This window comes from Triticum dicoccoides, chromosome 7B (genome assembly GCF_002162155.2).
Source record: "Triticum dicoccoides isolate Atlit2015 ecotype Zavitan chromosome 7B, WEW_v2.0, whole genome shotgun sequence".
Lineage (NCBI taxonomy): Eukaryota > Viridiplantae > Streptophyta > Magnoliopsida > Poales > Poaceae > Triticum > Triticum dicoccoides.
Genome location: NC_041393.1, coordinates 478,655,157 through 478,678,303, shown reverse-complemented (window position 1 = coordinate 478,678,303; position 23,147 = coordinate 478,655,157). Strand labels below are relative to the sequence as shown.

The 23,147-nt window shown below is 44.2% G+C and overlaps 1 protein-coding gene across 1 annotated transcript; it reads left to right on the top strand.

Moving 5' to 3' along the window:
• The first annotated feature begins 19,037 nt into the window (after positions 1-19,037).
• LOC119335686 lies at positions 19,038-21,856 on the top strand. The gene is made up of 4 exons (XM_037607778.1): positions 19,038-20,036; positions 20,130-20,327; positions 20,451-20,739; positions 21,549-21,856. The coding sequence occupies exons 1-4, from the start codon at positions 19,095-19,097 to the stop codon at positions 21,584-21,586; spliced, it is 1,467 nt and encodes a 488-aa protein (XP_037463675.1). The 5' UTR covers positions 19,038-19,094; the 3' UTR covers positions 21,587-21,856.
• The last annotated feature ends 1,291 nt before the right edge of the window (positions 21,857-23,147 follow it).

Below are 23,147 nucleotides of genomic sequence, written 5' to 3'. Positions count from 1 at the left end.
TCACCTAGTTCTTCTAAAAAGAAGAAAAAGAAAAACGATAGAACTTTGCATGCTTCTAGTGAACCTGTCGTAGACACACCTGAGAATCCCAATGATATTTCTATTTCTGATGCTGAAACTCAATCAGATGATGAACATGAACCTAGTGACAATGTTAATGATAATGTTCATGTTGATGCTCAACCTAGCAAAGACAACGATGTATAGATTGAACCTGTTGTTGATCTTGATAACCCACAATCAAAGAATCAACGTTATGATAAGAGAGATTTTGTTGCTAGGAAGCACGGTAAAGAAAGAGAACCATGGGTTCAGAAACCCATGCCCTTTCCTCCTAAACCATCCAAGTCAAAGGATGATGAGGATTTTGAGCGCTTTGCTGAAATGATTAGACCTATTTTCTTACGTATGCGCTTAACTAATATGATCAAAGTAAATCCTTATGCTAAGTATATGAAGGATATCATTACAAATAAAAGAAAGATACCGGAAGCTGAAATTTCCACCATGCTTGCTAATTACACTTTTAAGGGTGGAATACCAAAGAAACTTGGAGATCTGGGTGTACCAACTATACCATGCTCTATTAAAAGAAATTATGTTAGAACTACTTTATGTGATCTTGGAGTCGGTGTTACGGTTATGCCTCTCTCTTTATATCATAGACTTGAATTGAATAAGCTGACACCTACTCAAATATCTTTGCAAATGACTGATAAATCAACTGCTATACCTGTCGGTATTTATGAGGATGTGCCTGTTGTGGTTGCAAATGTCACTATCTTAACGGACTTTGTTATTCTTGATATTCCCGAGGACGATAGTATGTCTATTATCTTTGATAGACCTTTTCTTAATACTGCAGGGGCCGTTATTGATTGCAACAAAGGCAATGTCACTTTTCATGTTAATGGTAATGAGCATATGGTACACTTTCCGAGGAAACAATCTCAAGTTCATAGCATCAATTCTATTGAAAAAGTTCCAACTATCATTTTGGAGGTTTTGAATTTCCTCTCCCTACTGTCAAGAAAAAGTATGATATTCTTATTGTTGGGGATTTTCATATCCCCGTTGAGGTAACTTAGTGTTATTCGAAATATCTCCGATTCCGTGTTATTCGGAATGAGTTTGTTAACAAGACTTGATCAACCTTGTTAGTGGATTCATTTTGATGATCACGAGATGGATGAAACTAGAAGGCACAACCTTCTGTACCCTCTTTTTACTTTCTGTTATTTAGAATAAATAAAGCCAAAATAGTATTATCTGTCTGTTTTTTGAATTATCCGTGCATTAAGAATAGTCCAAAAATAAAAGTGCTCCAAATGCCCTACAAATTTAGTATGATTTTTTCTGGAATATTTGAGGATTTTAGGCACTGAAATCACTGCAGGAGGGGCAAGCACCAGGCCACGAGAGTGGAGGATGCGCCTCCCCCTATAGGGGCGCCCCCTGTCTCATGGGCCATTGGTGGCCCCCCTCCACTTATGCCAGCACCCACACACTTCATCTTCTACCCAAAAAATCCCCATCCAGCTCAAGCACGAGTTCTAGCTCGTTTTGCTGCGATTTTCGATCTCTTAGCTCAAAGCTCCATTCACAAAACTGCTTTGGAAGATTGTTGCTTGGTATGTGATTCCTCCATTGGTCCAATTAGTTTTTGTTCTAGTGCTTTATTCATTGCAAAATTTTGCTGCATAGGTGACCATGTTCTTGAGCTTGCATGTTAAATTTTTGAGGTCCCAAGCAATTCCAATGCATGATATAGGCTCTAGGCACTTGTAGGAGTAGTTGCTATCAATCTTGTTTAGTTTTATTCACTTTTATTTTGAAGTTACTAAAATTTCAGAAATTTTCAGAAAAAGAATTATGCTTAGAAGAATGTACCAAGGTGGTTCCTCGGCAAAGAAAGGGCCAAGGATTGCTATACGTGAGGAAGATGTTGAATTGCCGAGGGACGCAAATGTACGGGCTTGTGAGTGGCCATCCAATGATTTTATGGTCGAAGCAGGCTTCAAGGAGGAATTTGACGCTTATGTGCGTAATGCCGAGTTGGAGGACTTCTTACAAGATAAGTGTCCTCAATACTATCAATTGACTGATTCCTTTGTGCGGAGGTTCCAATATAACTGTACGCGTAATTCTCCTAGTGTCATGTTTGATATTTATGATACATCTTATACCATGGATTTAGAGGATTTCACAACTGCTTGAAAACTCCCGCAGTGGGGTAATATTAATGATCCTCGCAAATCTGAATTTAGAGATTTTCTTGCTAGTATTACCGTGGGAGAATCTAGGGACATAGCACAAGCTACCATAGGGAGCATTCATTTCCCTGCCATACATTATTTTGCTCTCTTTATTGGTAGATGCATTAATGGTAAGGACGAAGCATGTCACATGTGTGTCCCTGATCTTTGTGTCCTCAAGAGTGCTGTGTCAGGTTATAAAGGTTATAACTTGGGGGCAATAGTTGCACGTAGGTTGCAGAATAATAGTAGAAGGGGGATTTATTCGGAGGAATTTATGCAACCCGTGTGGCTAATTTTCTTAATATAGCCCCACAAGAGGGGGATATGATTTTACCTCCTGTTTATTTGGATAAAGAAGCTATGTTCGATCATCATTTTCTTGAGAGGAATGAACAATTCCTCCATTATCGACTAATCTATGACAGGCGCAACGTCGTCCCTGTTACTCTTCCTACCCCCTACCTTTTTTATTATCAGGCAAAAGGAAGATATGTTGTCACCAGGGAAGAAGCAGCTGAAAACGAGAGGGGAATGGAGGCAGCTCGCCAACACGCTGCTGCTCAGGAGGCTGTTGCCTCTGCATCTTAGTACAACCCCAGTTTCACTTATGGATATCAACCAGGCGGTCATTGGTACTAGACCAACTTAGGCCAAAAGCCTAAGCTTGGGGGAGTACGTATTTCTCACCGACTTTACATTCATGTTCACACACTAGTCGTCGGTGCTCATACTCTTTCATTGTATTATCCATGCTAGTTTAAATTGCTTTTTCTAGTTTTCTTCTTGTGTGTTTGATAAACCTTAAGAAAAACCAAAAAAATTAGTTAGTTTAATATCTATGCTTGTAGTAGAATTAAAATGAAAACCCAAAAAGATTTCTAGTTCTTCTTCTTACTTGTTGGGAGCTTTCCCGTGTAAATAGTTTCATTTTCTTTTCTTTCCTTTGGGGGTCGAGAAGACCATATTGAAAATGCTTAGTGGCTCTTATATGCATGATTGTTTATTTAACTTAGAGCCCATATTACCTTGTCTTCTCTCTTGAGTTGAATGTTTGCAGATTCCAGCTTAGTCCAATGCATGTGCACTCTTATTATTATACACACCGTTCGGTCGTGCAAGTGAAAGGCAATAATGACGATATATGATGGACTTATTGGGATGAGAAAAGCTGGTATGAACTCGACCTCTCTTGTTTTTGTAAATATGATGAGTTCATCGTTTCTGAGTCAGCTATTATGAAGTAAACATATTTGCAATGACATTTAGAGATTATAGTTGCTTGTGCCATGCTTGAGTTATAATGGTTTACCTTGCATGCCAACATGCTATTAGAATGATTATGATGTGGTATGATGGGATGGTATCCTCCTTTGAATGTATTGAGTGACTCGACTTGGCACATGTTCATGCATGTAGTTGAATCAAATCAACATAGCCTTCATGATATTTATGTTCATGGTGGATTATATCCTACTCATGCTTGTACTCGGTGTGAATTAATTTTAATGCATGTTTACGACTGTTGTCGCTCTCTCAGTTGGTCGCTTCCCAGTCTTTTGCTAGCCTTCACCTGTACTAAGCGGGAATACTGCTTGTGCATCCAAACTCCTTAAACCCCAAAGTTGTTCCATATGAGTCCACCATACCTACCTATATGCGGTATTTACCTGCCGTTCCAAGTAAATTTGTATGTGCCAAACTCCAAACCTTCAAATGAAATTCTATTTTGTATGCTCGAGCAGCTCATGTTTCAACTAGGGCTGCCTATATCTTCCATGCTAGGTGGGTTATTCTCAAGAGGAGTGGACTCCGCTCCTCATTCACGAGAAAGGGCCGGTAACCGGGATGCCCAGTCCCATGATCCAAAAAGATCAAAGCAAATCAAAATAATTAAACAAAACTCCCCCAGGGCTGTTGTATGTTGGAGGCACTCGTTGTTTCGAGCAAGCGATGGATTGATGCTTGTTGGTGGTTGGGGGAGTATAAACCTTTACCATTCTGTTTGGGAACTGCCTATAATGCATGTAGTATGGAAGATACAGCCATCTCATTGTTGTTGCGTTGACAGTGAAAGTATGCCGCTCAAAATGTTATTCAATCTCTATTTTAAAATCGAGCTCTGGCACCTCTACAAATCCCTGCTTCCCTCTGTGAAGGGCCTATCTATTTACTTTTATGTTGAGTCATCACCCTTCTTATTAAAAAGCACCCGCTGGAGAGCACACTGTCATTTGCATTCATTACTATTGGTTTATATTGGGTATGACTTGACTGGATATCTTTTACCATGAATTACAATGTTTTGTCAGTCCTTGATCTTTAAAGGTGCTCTGCATTTATGTTTTGTGGTCTCAGAAAGGGCTAGCGAGATACCATTTTGTTATATCATGTTATGATTATTTTGAGAAAGTGTTGTCATCCGAGTTTTATTATTATGGCTCGCTAGCTGATTATGCTATTTGTATGAGTAATTGTGAGACCTATGTGTTATTGTGAGTATGGTTAGTTCATAATATTTGCTGAAACTTGAATGCTGGCTTTTCATGTTACAACAACAAGAGCAAAAAGAGTTTGTAAAAGTTTTTCTTTTTCACTTTCAGTTTATCAACTGAATTACTTGAGGACAAGGAAAGGTTTAAGCTTGGGGGAGTTTATACGTCTCCAACGTATCTACTTTTCCAAACACTTTTGCCCATGTTTTGGATTCTAACTTGCATGATTTGAATGAAACTAACCCGGACTAACACTGTTTTCAGCAGAACTGCCATGATGTTGTTTTATGTGTAGAAAAGAAAAGTTCTCGAAATGTCCTGAAAATCCACGGAGGCACTTTTTGGAATTAATAAGAATTTTTGGCGAAAGAATCAAGACCAAGGGGCCCACAGGCTGTCCACGAGACAGGGGGCGCCCCCCCCCCCCCGGGCGCGGCCTCCTATCTCGTGGGCCCCCTGGACCTCCACCGACCTCAACTCCAACTCCATATATTCACGTTCGGGAGAAAAAAATCAAAGAGAAAGTTTCATCGCGTTTTACGACACGGAGCCGCCGCCAAGCCCTAATCTCTCTTGGGAGGGCTGATCTGGAGTCCGTTCGGGGCTCCGGAGAGGGGGATTCATCGCCGTCGTCATCATCAACCATCCTCCATCACCAGTTTCATGATGCTCACCGCCGTGCGTGAGTAATTCCATCATAGGCTTGCTGGACGGTGATGGGTTGGATGAGATTTACCATGTAATCAAGTTAGTTTTGTTAGGGTTTGATCCCTAGTATCCACTATGTTCTGAGATTGATGTTGCTATGACTTTGCTATGCTTAATGCTTGTCACTAGGGCCCGAGTGCCATGATTTCAGATCTGAACCTATTATGTTTTCATGAATATATGTGTGTTCTTGATCCTATCTTGCAAGTCTATAGTCACCTATTATGTGTTATGATCCGACAACCCCAAAGTGACAATAATCGGGATACTTCTCGGTGATGACCGTAGTTTGAGGAGTTCATCTATTCACTATGTGCTAATGCTTTGTTCCGGTTCTCTATTAAAAGGAGGCCTTAATATCCCTTAGTTTCCGCTAGGACCCCGCTGCCACGGGAGGGTAGGACAAAAGATGTCATGCAAGTTCTTTCCAATAAGCACGTATGACTATTTACGGAATAAATGCCTACATTACATTGATGAACTGGAGCTAGTTCTGTATCACCCTATGTTATAACTATTGCATGAGGAATCGCATCCGGCATAATTATCCATTACTGATCCATTGCCTACGAGCTTTTCATATATTGTTCTTCGCTTATTTACTTTCCGTTGCTACTGTTACAACTACTACAAAAACCCAAAAACATTTATCTTTACTTTTGCTACCGTTACCATTATTATCATACCACTTTTTCTAATAAATACTTTGCTGCAGATACTAAGTTATCAAGGTGTGGTTGAATTGACAACTCAACTGCTAATACTCAAGAATATTCTTTGGCTCCCCTTGTGTCGAATCAATAAATTTGGGTTGAATACTTTACCCTCGAAAGCTGTTGCGATCCCCTACACTTGTGGGTTATCACGAACAATCATGCCGCAAACAATGCCGAGTCAGAGTCGGAAATGGCAATCATTCCAGCAATGCCGACAAGCACACCTTTGAACACAAGCACTGGCAACAGTCAAGTAGATGAAACTGCCGCCGATACTGAAGTGAATGATGAAACTGATGACGAAGCACAAGGGGATGAAGATGGTGGACAATCAGAGATCATGGTACCTCAGCCACCGTATGTTGGGAAGAGATTTGAATCGTTCGCAGAAGCAAAGGAATTCTACCAGACATATGCAAAGTTCCATGGGTTTGCGGTCAACACCGAATACCATAGGAAAATTAAGAAAACTAACGAGTACAGCAGAGGTGAGATGAAGTGCCACAAGGCATGAAGGAACAAGAAGGAGAAAGGTGTTGTGCCTGTCGTTCCGGAACGAAAGAGAGGTATCATTCTCAAGACGGAATGCCCTGAACGGTGTAAGCTAAACGTAGATGGAGCACAGTGGGTGGTCACTGAATATTTTGGCGAGCACAACCACAAACTCATAAAGAAGTTCGACCTGGTAAAATTTCTGACCGCCCACAGAGGATTCACCCCCCTCGAGAAGAAATTCATAAAGTTGCTACATGATTGTAACGTCGGTCCATCAAGAATGGTCCAGATATTATCACTCATCCACAGCAAAAAAGGGACTCTGAGTAGCATGCCATACATACCAGCTGACGTCACAAACCTAAAGGCAAAATACCGTAGAGAGAGCAAGTTGGCTGACATAGAGGCCACAATGGCCTACTTCGATGAGAAAGCGAAGGAAGATCTAGATTTCTTCTACAGGATAAGGTTGGACGATGAGGACCGTGTCAGGAACATATATTGGGTGGATGGTGCTGCAAGAAGAGCCTACAAACATTTCCGAGATTGCATTTCATTCGACGCGACATATCTCACTAATATGTACAAGATGCCATGCGCTCCATTCATAGGAATAAATAACCACAATCAGTCGTTGCAGTTCGGATGCCGGCTCGTTCGGAATTGAGACACGGATGGGTACATTTGGTTGTTCAAGACCTTCTTGGAGTGCATGGATAGACTTGCTCCGATGAACATAATAACAGACCAGGATTTTATCATGCGTGCAGGCATAGAGGAGGTCTTTCCGTTGGCAGTGCACAAGCACCGCAGGTGGCACATTATAAAGAAGGCTGAGGAGACGCTAGGACCATTCTTTGCTGATCGTCCAGAGCTGCACAAGGCATTCGAGCTGTGTGTAGACCACAGCTTGACGGTGGAGGAGTTTGAAAGGAGCTGGATGGCCATGATTGAAACATATCAAGTCCAAGACAACGAGACTCTTGCTAGCCTATGGTAGAAGCAAATGTACTGGGTGCCGGCCTACTTCATGCAGTGCTTCTTCCTGTTTCTGCAGACTACGCAGCACAGCGAGGGGTTCAATGCTGTTTTGAAGCGGTACGTGAGCCCTGGCAACTCATTGCTACAGTTTGCCAAGTAGTACACAGCTTTGCAACAAAAAATACTGGGATCTGAGCTACAGCAAGAAGCGAACACCGCGCTAAAGCAGCCAAAATTGCTAACGTATTTACTGATGGAGAGGCAAATGAGCAAGATATACACCAACAAGATCTTTAACAAGTAAGTCAGTTGTGTTGCAATCTTATTTGCACAAGCATGAAGGCAGTAGGTGCCGTATAGAATGCAATGCAGTTGAAAAGCTTATTTGAAAATGATGATTTCTTGAAAAGTAGTCATTGAGTATGGAGTAACCATGATATGTGGATGCCATGTTTAATGAATTATTGTTTGCCATGTTTACTCAACTGCAGTTGCCATGTTTAATGAACTACTGTTTGCCATGCTTACTCAGCTGCAGTTGCCATGTTCAATGAAATGCAGTTGCCATGTTTAATGCACTATACTTCCATTGGGAATGTTAGTATGCAAATGCCAATGCCAATTGAAAATGTTATGTAGTTGCCATGTTTAATGAACTGCAGTTGCCATGTTTATTGAACTGCAGTTGCCATGTTTATTGAACTGCAGTTGCCATGTTTACTGAAATGCAATTGCCATGTTTACTCAACTGCAGTTGCCATGTTTTATGCACTGTACTTCCATTGGGAATGTTGGTATGGAAATGACAATGGCCAGTTGAAAATGTTATGCAGTTGCCATGTTTAATGTATTGCAGTTGCCATGTTTAATGTACTGCAGCTGCCATGTTTAATGTACTACAGTTGCCATGTGTAATGTACTATATTTGCCATGTTCAAACGAAATGTACTTCTATTGGCCACGACAACATAAGGTGGTACAAAAAACAGCACACGATAGTTTAACAAAAAGCACACAAAACTTGCAGATTCTAGGAAGAAATAAAGTGTGCCAGCATGTTCATGGCTTTCCAAGTGGACGAACATATGTTCAAGGTGTGTTCTATTTTGGGCATGTCGGATTCAGAACCTGAAGACCCGGACAAAGGAAGGAACTACTTCGTGAAAGCCTCGATAGGCCAAGGCAAATACTACTGCCAATGCTGCAAATTTGAATGGGACGGCATTGTGTGCTGTCACATACTAAAAGTAATGGACATGAACGCGGTGACACGGATGCCCTGCCATTTCATAAGGCGGCGATGGACTTGGGATGCTGACGACGCATTGGCGCCGCAGACAACAAACGCAGTTTTGGCTGTGCATGATGAGAGACCGGAGTCAACCATGGAAGCCGTGAGGCACGTTGTATTGACAAAGAACTATGCTGAGCTAATTGATGAAGCGTGCAAGAGTGATGAGACAGCGAGAGTCGCAGAAAAACACAGGAAGGCCCTAAAAAGAGAGCTTGATGAGATCAAGAAGAGGAAAGCTAAGGAAGCCTTACACAGGTTCCCCCGCACATCAAGTGTGCATTCGTCCACGGGGCGATCATCTGAAAACTCGGAGATAGGATCTTGAACAGCAAGCACACAAACCCAGGTCAGGAACCCACCCTGTTCCATCACAAAGGGGCGTCCAAAAGAGATAAGATACAAATCGGGGTTGGAGATTCAAGCAAAACACAAGAAAACAAAGAAAGGGACAGGCAATCCATAAGCAACATTGGGGCACTGTGACATGGTCCTTGGTGAAATTTTATTTTGTAATCTAGATGTTCTAAAAGAATTTAAAAATGGGAGAATGACTCTTGAGGGGCATCAGAAGTTGAAGGAAAATGCATTGAATGGATAACTGCAGTTGACATGTTATGTGTACTTAATTTGCCATGTTATGTGTAATTAATTTGCCATGTTATGTGTATTTAATCTGCCATGTTATGTATAGTTAATCTGCCATGCTATTTTATACTAAATCTTCCATGATATTTTATACTGGATCTGCCATGTTAAGTATATTGGATCTGCCATGTTAAGTATACTGGATCTGAAATGTTATTTATGTTGAATCTGCCGTGTTGTTTGTACTGAATCTGACATGTTAGTTGTACTGAAATATGCCATGTTATTTGTAATGACTCCACATCGCGTATATTTCCGTGTTCATTCAACACAATTTAGTCACACATAGTGTGTTGTGTGCAATCTATGGGAAACAAGTTGAAAAGCGTCACAAGCAGTAACCGCAAAAAGGTTACGGCTACATGATCAAACTACCATGCTAGCCTGTACAGTTAGCGACAAAAAAAAGAAGCAAACATCCAAATGAAAAACGACAATAACTTTCACTAACCATGTCTGATGAACTACATTTGCCATGTTTTAAAACATAGTAGACGCATTCGAAACACCAAACTGGTGCTACAAACGATGAAAGCATAATAATAATGATAAACATAAACGTATCTACTGTCATGCCTAAATAGGTTCACATCCACACATATATTACGGAAAATATTCAAATGTCGCTCACACACCACCACTACATACTTGGCTACGCGGGGTTGCAGTCATAACATAGCACATGGACATAGTTTTGAAATGAACAAAGGTAGTACCTTACATTCCTCGGCAACAGAATGTAAGGTAGGCGTTTGGTATGGAGCACCACGTGATCACTTGTACTTCTTGATGACTTTCTTGACAGCTTCCTCTATGAACTCACGTGCTCTGGACCGCTTGTTGAAATCTTCATTCGTCAACCAGTTACATGTGTAAATTTTCCGGAGCTCAACGACCGTTGCAGCTGTGACGACAGGAACCAGTCTACCTTCCCACTTTGCAAGTTACTCCAACGTGTGAAAGCCACAGTCCATCCTGCACAAGAAAAGAATCAGGTGAACTCGCAAAAGGACAGAGATAACAATGATAAACTTCAATTCAGATGTAACAAAAGAGGGTTAGGATTGGTGTAAACGGAAAATGAAGAAAGAGATAGGAAATTACGTGTTCCCTTGCTTCGTAGTCGCCACGTACTCAATTGGAAAATGTCTTATCTGGACCTTTGAGTGTTCGTAGTGACGGTTCCATGTCTCTTTGAGGTTGTTGATGAAGTATTCAGCATGCGTAGTAAGGTCTGCATCAGCTGCCGAACGCATTGAATCAAGCACCTCAAAACGTTGGTTCTTCAGGTCAAGGCAGATCGCGTAGTGGTGACCGCACTTGTCGTGTGGGTCATGTGGTGCAAGCTCCTGGAACATGGGGAACATGACCTGCAAGTAAAATGAAGGAAATAAGAAGCAGAGTTCACATGAAGAATAGAAAATGTTGTATTTGGGAAAATGACGTCTAAGGATATCACCAGTTGTAGTAAGAGGCACAGGAGTGACATAAAACAGCAAGGGGCCAAAAAAGTAGAAACACATAGAATGTTTAGTTATAGTGGGTAGTTAAAAGAAGTTGCCATCCATGTATGAACAAAGTTGCCCTGTATTTTACTTTGAAGTTGCCACATAGATTGTAAGAGGATGCAAATCAAAAGTCAGTTTACATGGCAGCTGTTGCCACATGAAATAGCTTCCACATAAACAGAGTGCAGCTACTGGCAAAAAAACATACCATGGGAGAAAAAATGTGCAAACAGGAAAGGAGTACTCACACATTTCTTCATTGTGAGCTTGAATTCACCGTGCGCAGCAAAATGCTTCCTCAGGATTTTGTGATGGAAGTCACCATCCCATATTTTGCAGGTCACACTATATTGCATGATTGTTTTGTTGGGAGACATATCCATATGCTTGTTGATGAAGTCAATCCCACATGCAACTACATTCGTCGACATTTTACCGAGTGGCCTCACGGACTCGGCAAGATCACCCAGGTCGACGTACGTCGCTTCACATTGTATGACCTTGGTTCTGTCCAAACATGAGCTGTATGAAAATGATATAACATGAAAGAATCATGTCTACTAAGTAAAAAAAGAAGAACTAAAACGTAAGCGGATCATATCTACAAATTACAAAAAAGATGAATGGTAAAAAGAGCAAAGCAAAATGAGAGATTATGTGGTGTGGTCATTACGCTTTCAGCTCCTTCATGTGCTTGCTGCTGGCCCTCGCATTTCCAAATCGATTGACAATATCGTACACCTGGTTCTGCTCCTTTGTGGCCTTGACTTCGACTCGTAGTCATCTGCGGGAGGTGGGTGAACTACCCTCTGCTGTCTCACAGAACCAGGGGTGGCACTTCTAATGGTATCCTCAAATATAGTCTCAGCAGGCACGTTGGAACTTGATTGCCCCTGGCCTCTTGACGACCTCCTCTGCAATGCTGCCTCCTCAATCCTGTAGTAAACTTCATCAAGTGACAGCGAAATCTCCTCAGGGGTTCCTGCAAGGATCAAAAAGTGGGTTAGGATACCTGGAAAACAAAACAAATGTAGTGCGAAGAGAAAAGGTGCATGATATGAAATGTAGGTACAAAAAGTGGGGAGTTGCCATGTGGAGGCAAATCCAGTTGCCATGTGTATTGCACTATAATTGCCATGTAAAACCAACTGCAGTTGCCATGTTGTGTCAACTCCAGTTGCCATGTGGTTGCGGATGAAAAATGCAGCATGGAAACAAAATTGCAGGTGACAAGCTGCAGGAAATCCAGTTGCAATATATAGTGCATTGTAGTTGCCATGTGAGAACAAGTACAGTTGCCATGTTGTATCAACTTCAGTTGCCATGTGGTTTCCCAATGGAAAATACATCATGGCAACAAAAATGTAGGTACGATGGTATAGCAAATCCGGTTGCCATGTCATCACATAACAGTTGCCATCACAGGTGAGAACCCCAAAAAATTGCTTGGGACAAAAGTCAGACTACACAGATGTCTACAAGAAAAAGATAAGCTCAAAAGATATGTACCTCAGACGATCGGCTCTGCGAACTTGACAGCCTTCCTGCCCTCCACCATTGGCTGCGCCATCATTGCGGGCATGCCTCCTGGGAAAGCAAAGGCAACTGACATAGGATCTTGCACCACTGGTTGATCTTGACTGATGCCAAGGCTAAAGCTCGGTGGGGTGAAGGCCATTGGGTGCCTCTCATGCCTACTGGCCGGACCACGAACAACTTGAGGGGCAGAAGCCAAGGGTGAAAGATCAACAAACATATCTGAATCCGCCACTGCAGAATCATTGGGCTTATTTGTAGGGTGGAGCGTGTTGTCAGCGGTATCAGCCGCAGTTTTCTTGACAATCTTCTTGTTTGGGCTATAGGGGACACCCACATTGTCTGGGAGCTTGGAAGTGCGCAGATTTAAGCTGGGGTTTTCCACTGCGGGTAAAGGCGCATTCTGCTCCGGACGTTCACCTCCATCACTCGTGCCCGACTTGACACCTGCATCAGTTGTACTCCGGTCTTCCGGTTTCTCCGTGACATTGCTTTTGGCAGGTGGTGGGAACAGTGTGGACGCAGGAACATAACCAGACTCATATCTGCTGCTCCTAGCTATAGCTGGTGCGTTGGGTATGTCTGTTGATTGCTTGCGGGGGCTATGACGCCTAGGTGGAAGACCAGCACGCAAAACAATTGCCTTAGCAATATCTGCACCACCAGGAGCTGGAGCTGTTGTGCCAAGACTCTCACCTGTAGATGGCATATCATTATGAACTGCCGCCTCAGCCACTTCTATCGTGGACACAGGAGTGCCACCACGCACGCGCTTGGAATCTGTGTCAGATGAGCGGGAATCTTCCTTGCTTAGGTTGGTCTCGGGAGCGTCCACTTCAACGCTTGCTGATGGGGTGGCATGGCTCACAGCAGCATCCTTCATTGCCAGCAGAGTGGGCAATATTTTAGTAGTCCTGGTAGATACCGACTCATCACTCCCGATGTACGGATGCCTGTTATTGTAGCCTGCACATCTGCAACTGGCGGAGATGGTCGGCCACTTGCGTCAGAGTTAGTGGGAACAGTTGACGGTGCAGCAGCAGTTTTGTCGACTGGCGCCTCATGAACATCTGAGTTGCCACCTGTTGACAACTTTGAATGAAGGCGTTCGAGTGGGTCCCTAATGATATGCTTGCCCGCTCGTGTAGTACTCTTCTGCACCCTGCAAAAAAGAAAAGCAAATGAAAAATGTATTAAGAAATGAACCAGAAATTTGCCATGGTAGAAGTCTTAAAAAATGAGAAGTAGGTGGAAAGCTGGTAGTTGCCATGTAGGTGGAATAAGAGTTGCCATGTGGCATAGTTAGCAGTTGCCATGCAAAACCAGCAAGAGTTGCCATGCTAGCCAACTTGAAGAATGATAAAAATGTCTGATCTACCAGGAATGCAATTTCAAAACTAGGTATGGGATGAGCAAACAAGCCAATGAAAAGATGGCAGTTGCCATGTAGGTACAATAAGAGTTGCCATTTGGCCTAGATACTAGTTGCCATGCAAAAACATGCAGGAGTTGCCATGCAGTTAAAAAGGAATGAGATCATTGGAAAAACAACAGTTGCCATGTGGGACTGATGACAGTAGCCCATGTGGCAAGTTGAACAGATGCATTGAAAAATAAAAAATATAGCACTATGGCAATGAAAGAACAGGGAAAACCTACTTCTTGACTGGCTTTCTCATGTCTGGCAACACGACAGGATCCCCCGTGTTGGACATCATCGTACGAGGAGATGACCTGGTGGAAGGGGTGTCACCAACAACTGGGGCACCTTTGTTCAATCGAGCAGAAGCACGGGTTGGCGTTGGTGCCTGTTTCTTCGTAACTGCTCGTCCACCAGCTGTCGCCTCACTGCACGTATAAGATGGAAGCAAAAAAGGGTGGCAAGTGTCAGACAGGAAACTCATTGCCGCGCTTAGCAAAACAAATGCAAAAAAGGGTCAGTCTGTTCAAAAAATATAGACAAAACAAAACACTAGAATAGAAGTCGAACCTCCTCCTAGCAGCTACGGGATCGGTCCTACACCTCTTGCAAGGAGAACCGCCCAACATCCTCAGGAGCCCTCCCCCTCTTTGAGGGCAACACCCCCTCGCCTCTCGCGGTTGTATGTTCTTTGACTTTCTCCGATGGGGGGACATCTGGTGCATCCTTTCCCTTCTTACCACCTGCACGAACTTCAACATGTTCATCATCATCGGTGTCGTGCTGCACGTTCTCCATGTCATCGTCCTTGTTGAGGGCAGCGTCTCCATCTAGTTCATCTTGTGTGTCAGCGAGATCTTGCGAATTGTTGTAGTCGTACCGGCCACGGCAACCAGTTGGCCGATGTGTCTGTTCTGCAACAAACATAGTGAACTGCCTCGCAACCGCGTTGCTGTCAGAGCCATTAAGGGACGTCCAACCCTCAACCAACTTCCCGAGTAGACTGGTCATTCCGGATGCAAACTGCCCAATTAGATGCTCAACAGGTGCCCTCGCATGTGCACGAAACAAGAAGCAGCAATAACCAACCATATTAGAGTCACTTGCACAAGATAAAAAAATCCAAAGCAACCATAGATATATATCTTTGATTACCTCAGTAGGGCAAGACGGAGCTGAGTGCACGTCCATCCACTTTCCAAAGTTTGAGGCCCCCCAAACACGCTGTAGTTTATAGCATGCTTGGCCATCAGCTAGAAATAACCAAAAAAATAGCTAGGATGTAAGAGAGAAAATGATGAACACTGACTAACAGTTCATGTATTGCAAATAAAACAAAAAAAAGAAGACGAGAATAGAAGTTTCAGCACGGATGACAGAGTTGCCATGTGGAGTGAGACATGTATACCATGGTCATACAACCATGGCTAACAAGGTAGTCATCTCTTGTTAGCCACAAACGATTGCCACATGAGGATTTTTTCATATGTCATGCCACAAAAATTTGTAAGAATGTCGTGCAGAGAAAGAAACCAGAACTAACCTGCAGTTTTCCATATTTGGTATCAGTTACCCTGTCTGCAGCAAGCACAGCCTTGACAGCATCGTAAGTCCACGCAGAAACAACAAACTTGTGTGTGGGCGGCGGGCCTCCTGTCCCAGTGAAATCCACGGTGGACAGATCAAGACAGTTGACATAGATGAGCTGATGTACAACAATTTTAAAAAAAAGAAATATCAGTTGCCATCATGGTATTTTACCAAAAACAGGTTAATGTATGCTCCTACAATCATCAAGTTGAAGTGCATAAAAAAGAAAAAGAAGAAGTTGCCATCTGTCTGTGCTAGTTGCCATCATGGTATGATGGCAGTTGCCATATTGTCATGATGGTAGTTGCCATCTTGTTATGATCAGGTTGCCATGCATAAATGAAGGTGTTTAAGAGTGTTCACAAAAAAGGACTATTAAAAAATACCATTAAATGCAGTCGACAACCCTTCTGGTACATCTTGGTTGAGAATGCATCATGCAGGAAGTCGGCAATGAACTTACACCGATTCATGTTCTTCACATCTTTCAGTTTCGCCTGCACGGCACAATTTTCAGGACAACGAGTTGCCGCATCAGAAATCGAATGGAAAAACATCAAAAAAAACTGACAGTGACTAGCTTACACATGACATCGTAGACAAGAGATTGAAGGAAAATAATGGAGAATAGATAGATCATTCACCAGGATGGGGAAGCATTTGTTGCTTGGGCGAAGAGAAGTGGTCGGCGCGAAAACAGTTGAGATGAGGTACATGAGTAGTTTCATCTTAAAAACCTCGCCATGGATTGTCATAGCCTGCAGCGAATCTGCCAGGAAAGACGTGTTCGGCATGGATTCCAACCCAGGAAACAAACGGGGGAACAACATTTCCTCGATCTTATTATTGACCTCATACGGGACTTTGATTTCTCCACGGGGCACACCCAAAGTGCAGAACACGGATTCCTCGTCCAACGGCAGTCTTCCACGTCCCGGAATCACAAATTCCCTGGAGGCGGGGTCGTAAATCTCACCAAACCAGTCGCATACAAGGTTGACTAGATTCTTGCACCGGACATCCATCAGAGCCTGCATACCCATCTCAGCAGCAGCTCCCTTCTGATCGTCGGTAAATCTGTCGGTCAATGAAATCAGGCGTTCCTGCGAGGCCCTATTGCGAGTATGTTTCTTCTTCTGCAAAACAGACAAATGATCATTTGTTGCCATGTTTTCACTGTTATGAAATTTTAGTTCATAACAGACGACTGCAAGATCGAGGTGGCATCCAAGAACATATGCAGGAGGAGGAGGGGTGTGGACAGTTATCTCATCGCCGTATTTTCTCCGTCCAGTTGCCCGATTCTGCTGCGGTGCATCCATGAAATCATCATCATCGTTTTGATGCTCGCCGCGAGCCATTCTGCTGAGGTAAGAACAGACCAAATTGTCAGGGTGGAAGTGAAATGTAGGAAGTAAGAAGTTGCCACCTAACAGAATGTGCTTGCCACATGGGCTCGATTGAAATGGCAACTACTGAAGGCAAATATCACATGAACACACACGCACCCCTTATGATTGTCGAAAACATAAATGTGTCAATTAAGCACATTGGTTTCATTTGAAAAATGTACAGATCGTAATGCACTTGAAAACAAAATGTTGAAGTTGCCATGTTAGCACAAGATATTACGAAAGAAAGGCACAAATCTTCCACTGCACAACATAAAATGTGGCAGCTCACACCCTGTCCTCATACAAAATGTGTTCAATGGCAAAAATGTGCTAGGTTGAAATTGCCATGTTAAAATGCAACACAAAATTCAAAAAAGCGATGAAAAACATCTACTGAACAACCTAAGATTGCAATGCACACACTGACCTCATATTAAAAATGAGTTGCCATTTAGTACGGACAAATATGTTAAGATATCACAAGTCAGCGTGGCAAAACACAAAACTGGGTTTGCAGTACGATGAATTTGCCACATTATCCTGCCTATAACATGGCAACAGACATGCTGTGTTCAGAGAGATACTTGCCACATGGAAAAGCATATATATGGCATCTGACACAGACACATAGTTGACGTGCAAATTAGTTGCCATCTAGTGCACATAGTTGTTGAAACTGACAAGACTACCTAGTTACTATACTTTGCCATGCCACATTATCCTGTCAGTTGCCACAAGTCAGCGTGGCAAAACACAAATTTGGGTCTGCATTACAGTGAATTTGCCATATTATCCTGCATACAACATGGCAACAGCCATAGTGTGTTCACAGAAATACTTGCTATATGGAAAGTATATATGTGGCAACTGACACACAGTTGATGTGGAAATTAGTTGCCATCCAGTGCACATGGTTACTGAAACTGCAATGACCACCTATGCCTACAGCATGGCAACAACCATAGCCTGTGTGCGAAATTAGTTGCCACATGGAAAACATATTTGTGGTAACTATCACAGTCAATCACGAAATTAGTTACCATACGCTGCAGATAGTTACTTAAACTACCATGTTTGCCTTCATTCTGCAATTTGAAAAACAACTACCTAGATCTAGGGTTCAATGGCAACCATCATGACTTGAAATTCATCACCAAAATTCTCCCCGCACTGATCGCGAATAGCAATTTGAAGCAATGCGCAACTATCAGACAGCAAAACAACGGCCCAATCCCAAGGCACAACCAGTATGTGGCTCCAGACAGGCCGAACCACACCGGCGTGACCGCCACCGCGGCGGCGAAGAAACTGCCCAATGCCACCGAAAACGGCAAGCACAAGACTCCGCCGCCGGCGGGAACGCCGGCGCATCGCGAACCCGCCTGAATCTCGATGAATCTCGAGCGAAGCATCGAACACGGAGGGCACGGGAGAAAATGTAGGCAAGGATTTTGAGAGTGGGAGGGAGCATTACCTTCAATCTGTATGCGCTCCGGCGAAGACGCTCTGGTCCGGCGAGCACCACCGACGGCCGCGAATGCCGTCGACTCTTCCGCCTCCGCCGTCGCCTTCTCCTCTCGTCTTCTCCTCCAATCGACTGAACTGCGAAGTGGGTTGTGCGAGTAACTGAAGGGAGGAGTAAATGAAACCGTGAGGGGGAGGGGGGCGAAGTGCGCGACGTGTTTGACGTCAACCACGGTCGGCGCATGGCGTGCGGGCGCAGAGCAGTTCCACCACACGCCCCCGAGTGGCAACCGCTGACCGCGGGGGGCAACCGGCATGTGGGCGAACTATGTCACACTCCACACACACGCCTTGTCCTACGTGGCACAGAAAATCGGCCAAAACGTGTCAAGATTCGTGCACATACTGCTGGACGGCGATGGATGCGTGTGGTTGAGATGGCTAATGCCCACACGTGTGGGCGTTAACATTTCCGGAAAAACAAGTGGGTCGATCTCGAAAAAGAACCTTTTCAAACAGAAAATCTCACGGTCGAGCCGGAGAGCAATTGCGGCGATTTGGAAGAAGTGCGCGGCGCACTAGGGTTTGCAACAATGGAGGAAGGAGCACACCACGGCGGCCTTCCCGACCTAGGTCCAACCGGAGGAGGAGCCGATGTCATCAGCGCCCTCCCGGAGGATCTGCTTCTCCAGGTCCTCTCCCGCCTCCGCTGCGCCCGCGCCGCCGCGCGCACCAGCCTCCTCTCCCGCCGGTGGAGCCGCCTCTGGACCCGCCTCACCGGTTTCACCTTCCGCGACCTCGCGCTCCACTCGCTCCAATCGGCGCTCGACTCCCTCGTCCACGCCCCCGGCGTGTTCCTCCTCGACATCCACTCCGAGGTGCCCCCGCCTGTTCCTCGGCGTGAGCTGCTATACTACCTGCAGTACGCGGCCGGCGTCTCCTCACTGCTCCGCGCCGCCGCGGGGCTCTCGCCGGTGGAGCTCCGCTTCATCGTCTCTCTCGGCCCACTTGCCCGCGTGACACCTGACTTATTATTGTGCTATCCCCCAAAGGTGGACCTCCCCTGCTTCCACCGAGCCACCTCCATCGACCTATCTGGGTTGGAGTTGGAGTTGGACCTCTCTCTCTTGGCCGATCCACCGGCAAGCCGCTACATGTTCCCCGCTCTAGAGGTGCTGTCCCTCTCTCGCTGCTGCGTGGACATTGCCGACTTGCTCCTCCATTGTCCGCGCCTGCGCGTGCTAAGGGCGACCGACTGTTCGCTCGGCGACACCATCCGCTCGGCGTCCCTGCAGGAGCTAGTTCTAGAGATCAAGACAAGGAGTGTGGATATCGAGGTCCCCACGCTTAAGCAATTGACACTATCCTTAGACACTCGCCACGAGCTCAGGCTGTCCGTTTTGGCACCTATGATGGAGAAGGTTCTGTGGCTATGCCACTATTCCAGGGTAGCTGCTGGGATTGGCCTTTGGGGCCTTGCGATGGTGAGGTTTGAGACGGAGAGCAATGCCCTATGCCTGTGGATGGACTGTCTTGTGCGTTCCTTGGCCTGCTCAATTTACTTCCTGGAGTTGCCAACTATACTTATTAAACTTATTGCTGATATTACTGTCAAATTGTTTTTGCAGCACTCATTTAGTTTCCCACGCACTGAACTCAGCCTTGCGCAAGAAATAGAGCAACATCTAGTGGTTTGTAACTTCTCTGTTTTGGATCTACATTTCAACTCTTTCAAAACAAGCGGGCACGCTTTTGGAGCATTTGTGTTTCGCCTCCTGGCGATTCATCGGATTCGTACTGCTACAAAAATTCTTAAGATAGGACTGGTAATTCTTTCCTCTGCTTATATATATCTGAAATATATGAAGCAAAAAGGCAAATCCAGGTACAGTTTTGAGATGATGTTTTCAAAGAGTATAACACGCTGTAGTTATTCATATTTCTTTTAGGGGGAGAAAGCAATAGCATGCCCAGTATATTGTCCCTGTGATGAGCCTAAGAACTGGAGAAGCGAAACTATCACCTTGATCAATCTTGAAGAAGTGGAAATCAATGTCTTCAAAGGACAGGAGCATGATTTTGATTTCTTGAGACAAATATTCAAATGCACACCAATGCTGAAAAAAATAGCTGTGAAGCTTTCGGATGATGTCACAACAAGTAACGGTTCGTGCACGAAAATATATGACATCTTCAAGGAGTACCCTTATGTGGAATGCAGTGTTGTTCCTAGTTCTGGTAAGCATATTCTAAATACATGATTATCACGCTCCCGAATGCAACAACTATTTCTGTTTTGCATATTGTTGAAACTCCATGCCTCTGTTGCTTAATCCCATGCATTATCTCTGTCGGACTTGTATCTATATTTTGCTATGAAAGTTCATAGTTATGTGTCATTGGCTTCAATATCGTGCCAATTATTAATTTCAGGTTGTCCTAGCTTTAGGTTTCCTCATGCTATCTTTGTTGTAAAGCTCTGTAGGTTTCGGGAATGTGTTTGTGGTCTTTGTACTAGTATTTTCTTTAGGTTCTGTTCCCAGAGTGCTAAACTCTCATTTTCCGTAAATTCATTCACACCATCTACATGGGTGTTCGGTGTTCAGTTAGCAGATGTTATATTGGTTTTCGAGTACCTGAAGTTTGGTTGTGCCCATATCCCCATAATTGGCTGATAATACTGATTTTTTTAGGGAATAAAACTGCTGAATTAGTGTGCATAAATCCTCAGATTTCTTTCTTTTCGAAATGATTGCTGAATGGTGGAATAGGGGGTAATAAATTATTTAACCTTTCTAGTTTGTGGCCCTTTTTGGTTTATGCAATCTTCTCTATTCGCTGCACTTTCAAAATATTTGTAGGCTCCTGCGGATGGCAAGAAAAGGGGGTTCTCGTGATGTTATGAGCAAGTGTTCTGTTGTTATTCTGTATGCTACAAGTTCATAGATGGTTTTGTTTGCTATATTGAGTATTGCAAATAATCTTTATAAACGCAACGATTTTCATGTTTACATGTTGAGATATTAACTGACCTCCTTTTCATGAAGGGCCAGAGCACAGCACCCAAAGTGGTGCGTCGACATGACTCTCAGACTGGTTTCAGGATTATGCTTGGTGGCTTCAACCCATAAGCTAGTGTTGTTTTGCTACTGTGATGGAGCTGCTGGCTGGAAGTGGGTTAGTTCGTAAATGTTAGCCATGGCCTATTTATATATGGCATTAGTGAGAGAGAGGAATGTTGGATAGTCAAGCATGCATTGCCAGTATTTGCAAGTGTTTCTGCTCCGAATGTTTTAGATGGATCGAATTAGCTCACTCACGGTCTCACGATGCTATTACTACGGTGATTTATATAGCACTGCCATCCATGTGAAACGAGCAGTGCATAACTTCTCACTGAAATGGAGAGAAGGAGAGATGAAGTGCCTATGGGCATCAGGTCTCATTTGTTGGGACTTAGGGAGGGCAACAAGGTAAGGGAAATTATGATCGTGCCACTAGCTAGCATAGAAATGTGATGGCTGGCACCAACTTTTTGCAAATTGTGGAGGACTGAAACCTTGGATCGAACTTCGCCGATCACATTTCTCGAAGCCACTGCATGACATCGCTCGACTCCAACGGTATTGCCCTGTTCATCCCTTCGCGTCCGGATACCGCCTCAGTCATCTTCACCGTCCCGTAGCATCGTGCGGGGCGTCGTCCTTTGCCCGCTGCTCCTCTGTCGCCGCCACCTCACTGCTGCCATGCCCTAAGCTTACCCCTCCGCACGAGTCAGAGAACATCGGCATTTTCTACTGCTTCCTTATAGGATGCCAATGCATGGCCGATGGTAGGGTCGGGGTTTGAATATCGATTGACTGTAGACAACACTTCGGAAAAATATCATAGATGTAAAGAATGACGAACCATTGGCCATTATGTTGGATAAACACTTGAGTAATAAGGACCGTGTTGATGTCGGTTTATATTGTTGACAAGTAGACTACCTAATGATTTCAGCACATCAACTGGTCGAACCTAGCTTATCTTAGCTTCTCATTGAGTACGATGCAGAGGCAAGCGGGCAGGAAAAGGATGACAGTGACATAGAATTGGGGGCAAAGGATCGTTTGTTGGACCAGGTAAAGCGTCTATCTAACAGGGTAGTTCGATTAGTGCTAGGTCGTTGATCATGGTGTTGAAAGCGTCAGCTTCTCGTTGGCGCCAAGCATTTTTCAATCCCGCTTGGATGCTTCCCCAACACCACTTTGTCATCTCTACCACGTATCGCATCCGATCACGTTTCACTAATTCTAAATATTCAAATGAAAGTACCAAAATCGCTTCATTTTAGATTTGAATCATCATGGACTGCAACCAACTTGCCATTAGACAACTGACCCGATCAGATTGGCAGCCCATCATTGACGCAGCGCTAAAAATCCTCCCAGGCTGGCAGAGAGGGCTGGTGACCAGACCGGGTAGGCTCATCTTGGTGAATCAAGTAATGAGGGCGAGACCCACGCACCACTTGATCATAGCGGATGCCCCCAAATGGGCGCTGGATAGGATTGATAAAGGATGCAGAGCCTTTTTCTGGGCAGGCACGGATGAGGTAGTAGGAGGGAAGTGCGTGGTTGCATGGCAGCGGGTATGCAGGCCAA